This window comes from Bubalus bubalis, chromosome 4 (assembly GCF_019923935.1).
Source record: "Bubalus bubalis isolate 160015118507 breed Murrah chromosome 4, NDDB_SH_1, whole genome shotgun sequence".
NCBI lineage: Eukaryota > Metazoa > Chordata > Mammalia > Artiodactyla > Bovidae > Bubalus > Bubalus bubalis.
In genome coordinates, this window is record NC_059160.1 from 53,849,128 (window position 1) to 53,855,135 (window position 6,008).

At 40.9% G+C, this 6,008-nt stretch overlaps 1 protein-coding gene across 8 annotated transcripts in view; it reads left to right on the forward strand.

Annotated features, from left to right (window-relative positions):
• Positions 1-896: 896 nt before the first annotated feature.
• IGF1 (insulin like growth factor 1) overlaps positions 897-6,008 on the forward strand; it is a 78,082-nt gene continuing 72,970 nt past the window's right edge. Inside the window, exons 1-2 of one of the 8 annotated variants that reach the window (XM_045165398.1) lie at positions 897-1,358; positions 5,850-6,006. In XM_045165398.1, the coding sequence (XP_045021333.1) occupies positions 1,296-1,358; positions 5,850-6,006 (220 nt within the window). In that variant the 5' untranslated portion in view covers positions 897-1,295. The other 7 variants (XM_006058807.4, XM_006058811.4, XM_006058813.4 and 4 more) reach the window with 7 other exon arrangements.

Below are 6,008 nucleotides of genomic sequence, written 5' to 3' on the forward strand. Positions count from 1 at the left end.
AGGGAAAGTGGGATGTCTAACCTGGGCTTTTGCAATCTTATTTCATAATCCACTTTCTTATCTCCTCCTTCACAAAACTGATGAGAAATTGGTACAAACTCTATCGACAAAAGATCACAACTTGATCCTCAATGGCAAAGGCAAGTATACATTATAAATAGCAAAACAGCTGGCTTGGACCATGTTGCTGGCCACTCATCCAGCTGAGAGATTTGAATGACATCATAACCCTTGAGAGGGTATTGCTAGCCAGCTGGTGTTATTTAGAATACACAAAAATGGGGGAAAGAAAATGCACTCACGTGCACACACACACAAATACACACACACACACACACACACAGGTTCAAGTTATGCAGAAAAATATGAACAATGGAAAAATCATTTGCCCCTCAGATGCCCTTCCCCTGGGGTGGGGTGGGGGTCGGGGTGGGGGCCAAGCAGCAGAGTAGAAGGAAGGAAGAAAAAGATTTGATTTTATTTTTTCAGTTGGCTTTACAGCTCAGCAAAATCTTTGCCCTGTTGTGGGCAAAAAGCATGAGACAGTGTCCTGAGGGGAGCCAATTACAAAGCTGCCTGCCCCTTTCCAGGTTCTAGGAAATGAGATCATTCCCCTCACTTGGCAACCAGGACGAGGGGTCATCCCAGCGCTGTCTTCCATTCTAGTTTACCCCAGTCGTTTGAGGGTTAAAATCATAGAGTATGCTTGAGATGGTCTTTTTTTCATTTCTTGTTTTTTAAATTTTGTGTTGGCTCTGGAATATAAAATTGCTCGCCCATCCTCCACGAATATTCCTTTCATACGGGTAAGGTGTATTAGCAGATGTGTGTGTCTTCATGCCCGGTAGAAAGTTAATCAGAGGACAGCATCAGTATTTTAATGTCTGCTCCTCTTGTCACTAACACACATTCTTTTAAGGGAAAAAAATGCTTCTGTGCTCTAGTTTTAAAATGCAAAGGTATGATGTTATTTGTCACCATGCCCAAAAAAGTCCTTACTCGATAACTTTGCCAGAAGAGGGAGAGAGAGAGAAGGCAAGCGTTCCCCCAGCTGTTTCCTGTCTACAGTGTCTGTGTTTTGTAGATAAATGTGAGGATTTTCTCTAAATCCCTCTTCTGTTTGCTAAATCTCACTGTCACTGCTAAATTCAGAGCAGATAGAGCCTGCGCAATGGAATAAAGTCCTCAAAATTGAAATGTGACATTGCTCTCAACATCTCCCATCTCCCTGGATTTCTTTTTGCCTCATTATTCCTGCTAACCAATTCATTTCCAGACTTTGCACTTCAGAAGCAATGGGAAAAATCAGCAGTCTTCCAACCCAATTATTTAAGTGCTGCTTTTGTGATTTCTTGAAGGTAAATATTTCTTACTCTTTGAAGTCATTGGGGAATTTTCTTTAAATTGTGTACTGTTTGCTTCTGCTTAGAAATGTTCTTCACTTTAGAATTTTCATTGTTTCGGCACTGGGAGTTATTTATAAATTGCTGAATATGCAATTCTGTGGGATCTGAAAAAATAGCTCCGGGAGATAAATGCCTTTGCACAGATATCTGTATGAGTAAAAACTATTGCAAGGTACTTATGCTAAATCCTCCACTTCTTCAGGGCTTGAGTGGTGTCATTATAGAAGATTCCTTTAAATCCTGTCTATGGTTAAGGGCTATAGGGCATGGATATGAACTTTTGGATTTTTTTTGCAGGTGCAGATGTTTTATTTTTAAGACCATGTTCATGTGTATGTAGGACTGTGTGTGTGGTGTGTGTGTGTGTGTGTGTGTGTAACTTGCCAGGACTTTTGATTACAAGGCATGCCACATACAAAGAGTTACGTTTTAAATGATATTAAAGCTTTTAAATATGATCTTTGGAGCTAAGGTCCCGGAACTCTCTGCACTTATGCCCAGAGAGTCAAAGTTAGAGTGAAGTTTCATTTGCTCTTCTGAAAAAGAACTCCTTAAGAACTCCTGCTGACCTTGCATATTCGGATAATTTAAACAAATGCACACTGTATATGGAAAGCGGAAACTTTCTAGCAACTGCTATTCCAAGTTTTTTCTTTTGAAGAGGACTCTCAGGGGCGAAGTTTGGACTTGGGGTTTTGTGTTGTAAAACGCAGATTTTGTATTTGGGATTGTAAAGTCTCTTTAGGTAAATTTGGCTAGTGTTGTCAATGCACTGACTTCGCCTTTCCAATAACTGGCCCTAGTTCAAGTTTCCATTCTCAGCAAAATTATATCTTTCAAGACTTGTATTTTTCCAATTTGCAAGCATTTTTAAGCTGCTGTCACTGGCTCCCCGATGCAATTGCCTGTGGACTCAATTCATGATACGTCCCTACCGCTTAGTCCAGCACTAGTTTGCCGCTTTCAAGTACTCCACCGCTACGACTTTTCTTAGTCAAGTCAGTGGCTTAGGAGTTAAGAATACATCCTTGTCGGGCACCTGATCCTGCCGCCCTTGAGATGCCAAGATGCACACTGGCTACCTTGCTTTTAAAAGAAATGAAGTCAGTATACACATATGCTATATGGTCTGACAGCTGGGGATTTTGTCTCCCTACTTAGACGATCCTAAAAGGGGCTGTGTAGTGTTATCTCTGCATTAATTACAAGTTTGGAAAACTCCAAATGAACTTTCCATGCTGTGTATGCTGAACTTTTCAGAAGTAGAGCTAGCTAGCCATGAGTTGTTGCTTTTTCCTGTACTTGGAGCAGGAAGTGGTTTAAGGGAGCTACGTGGTTCTTTCAAATGTAATTCAATGAGTAAAGGTGTCTGCCAGGCAGAGCTCACAAGCTGATTGTACTGTGAGTCTCAAGATATTTCCAAGTGTTTGAGTCAGAGGGAAGAGGGCACAGGGGAGGACTGGAGTTTCGGCCCCTGTCCAGGACGGCTACAATAGGCACACGATGGAAATCGGTGGCTTGATTGGGAAGAAAAGATTGACTCAAATCCCAGCCGTGCAATTTGTTTATTGTCTGAATGGACAAAAGGCAGTTTACCCAGGCTCATAGCATACCTGCCTGGGTGTCCAAATGTAACTAGATGCTTTCACAAACCCCACCCACAAAGCAGCACATGTTTTTAAGTCCTCAGTTTTCTATTCACATCAGTCTCATAATACCCACCCTGACCTGCTGTAAAAGATCTGGAACAAACAAAAATGGTTACACCTACAGTGAGTATTTTCTTATGACTATTGCCCTCAAATTTTGCTGGGCATTTTTATTATAACTCAGACATCTGAAACCAATTGATATTCCATTTATTTAAGATAAAAAGAAAGGTTTTTAAAATTTTGGATTTGTGAATGATTTTTGAGAAAGAGTGCTCTGGAATTTTTTTTCTCTCTCTCCTCTTTCTAGTTTTTCTTTCATTTCTTTCTTTCAGATCTCTCCTTTCTCTCTCTTCATTCTTTTGTGTTTGGAAAAATAAAAGGCCAAGGAAATGATGAACATATGGGGCCACTCATTTCAAACTTTTTAATTCCTAAGCAAGTTCTTTATTGTTTTCTTTTGGGGGAACATAATGTGATAAATTCTCTGGTTCTCTGTGGGTGTGATGGACTGTTTCCTGAACTAAAAGAAAATGCACTAGAGGTTCTATCTTGTCCTAGAACTATAAGTGCTGATATTTATCTGAGAACATAACTCAGCAAAAAGGAGAAAAAAGGAAGAAACAAAAGAGGGAAATCTGTAAAAAATAAATCTTAAATTCTTAAATGCTAGAGACTGATAGGTATTGCTGAGTTTAAATGTGTTATACAAAAGAAATAGCTATTAAAAGTATAAAGTTGACATCTAACAAAGTTCTCAATTCCCTAAGGCTTTAAGTTGAGTTCCTTTTTCCCTAGATTTCACAACAACTGAAGAACGTGAAGGCATCTACAGTTGCAGGTGCTTTGCCTTAAGCTTCACCATTAACTCAACAGAGAGGGGAGCAATGGAGAAATAGGACTGGCAAAATAACATACGTTCTAGAACTGGCTGGTTGCCAGAGCGTGGGGCATGTTCTGTAAGATCAATTATGAGTGTTCTCTTTTGAAAAGGGCAAGGAAGTCCAGTTGGCTTGGACTTGTTGAGATTTCCACTGGAAATACTGAAAGGGAAAACTCCCACCAATTATTTTATAACTAAGAAAGATGAGGATTGGATGACAACTTGTTTCTAGCAGTCCCTGTGGCTTTGGCTATGTGGGGGTGGAGGGTTTCCATGAACAGGTCCTATGGAGAAAATGGAAGAAATTCTCCATCAAGCTTTCACCTCCTCTTCTATTTTATGTCTATTATTTATGATGATTTGCAAATAGAGGATGCTTTTCATCTTCAACTGTTTCACAAGCATTAACTAAATATTTACATTGTGTTAACGAGAATCAGGGGTTTAGGTTTTTCCCTATTTGCTGAACTTAAAGTCTGGCCACAAAAATGGAAATCTTAATTACAGTGATGGAGCAAACTTTGCCACTGATGTAGAGAGCCATTAAGAGTCCAGGGAGGGCAAGGAAGGTGGTCGGAAAATAAATGACTGATCCTGTTTCTTTGAAAGTGATGGAGTTGAATGGACCTGCCACCACTGGGAGGTTCAGAAAAGCCTCTTTTCATAATGATAGTTTCCAGTTTAACTCTATGACCTTTTGATAGGGTCCCTGGTGTAACATCCTGTCACTGACTCTGCTGATGCTGCTGAAAGTAAATGCATCTGAGAGGGATAGAGCTGCTCACCTTGGGAGGCTTCCTAGAAGAAACCACATCTTTGTGCCACAAGTAGCAATGTGGAAAAACTTGATGATCACCTTTGCATTGTTTCACTGCTGAGAGCAAGGATGGAGACTTGAGCCACAGGAATCCTGCCTTTGGCAGGGCTGACAGTTGGCTGTCTGTCACTGGCTAAGTCAAGCCAACCAGGGGTCTCTGCTATAAAAAGGATACAGTGACACTTAAGTCCCTCCAACAGATGAAGTCAGAATTCCTGAGACTTAAAAAAAAAAAAAAAAAAAAAAAAAAAGACTTTTGCAGGTTTTGAGCCCAGTTCCCTGTTCATGGAAGGCACTGTCTACACGTGTGTTGATCTGATATTGAGCTTGACACAAGGGGCTTTGGAATGCAAAAGGAGTCGGGTTTACTTGCCATACACCAGTTTCATTCTGAAATTCTCAGATGTTTCCTGTTCCTGGTTTTTAACTTTTACTTGTAGTTGTTAACTGCTGATGTTCTGCAGGTAAGAAATCTCTCAGTCTCTCTTTCTCTCCCTCTGATTCTATCTCTGCCTCTCTTAAGTGGAAAAAAAAAGCTATAATGATATATAGTATTTTCACAAGTTCTTTTTCAGCTGCAGTAAATTCTCTTTAATCAGTAGCTGGGGAATGACGTTCTGGTTAATTTAATATTCTGGTCAGTAATGGATGCACATGCCATCTGTGGATGGCCAATTTGAGAGAATTTAAATTAATAAAACATATCTGGTCCCAAGTCTGGACTGAGCACAAATTAACCTTTGATGATTCCAAAGGTTTACCAGGATCTCTGAGTGGTGTGCAATAAGAGCATCTTTCACCTTCACACATTAAATGTTTCAGGACATTTATCTCATTGAATTGTAATAGGAACCCATAAAGAAAGGGTTCAAGAAGGACTTCCCCAAGGTTTCACAGTAGCAAGAAGATTAAACTCAGATAGCATGATGCCAAGACCTGCTCAGAGGTCACTCACACACCTTGTTGCACTCTTGAGGGCATAGTTTTGATTAATAACAGGAATGCAGAGCTGGGGTAAAGGCACCCTTGCCTTGCCCCCACTCCCCTGACAAGGACCCAGGAGGAAGATGACCCTCCTTCTGCTTTTTCAGCAGGTGAAGATGCCCATCACGTCCTCCTCGCATCTCTTCTATCTGGCTCTGTGCTTGCTCGCCTTCACCAGCTCTGCCACGGCGGGACCTGAGACCCTCTGCGGGGCTGAGTTGGTGGATGCTCTCCAGTTCGTGTGCGGAGACAGGGGCTTTTATTTCAGT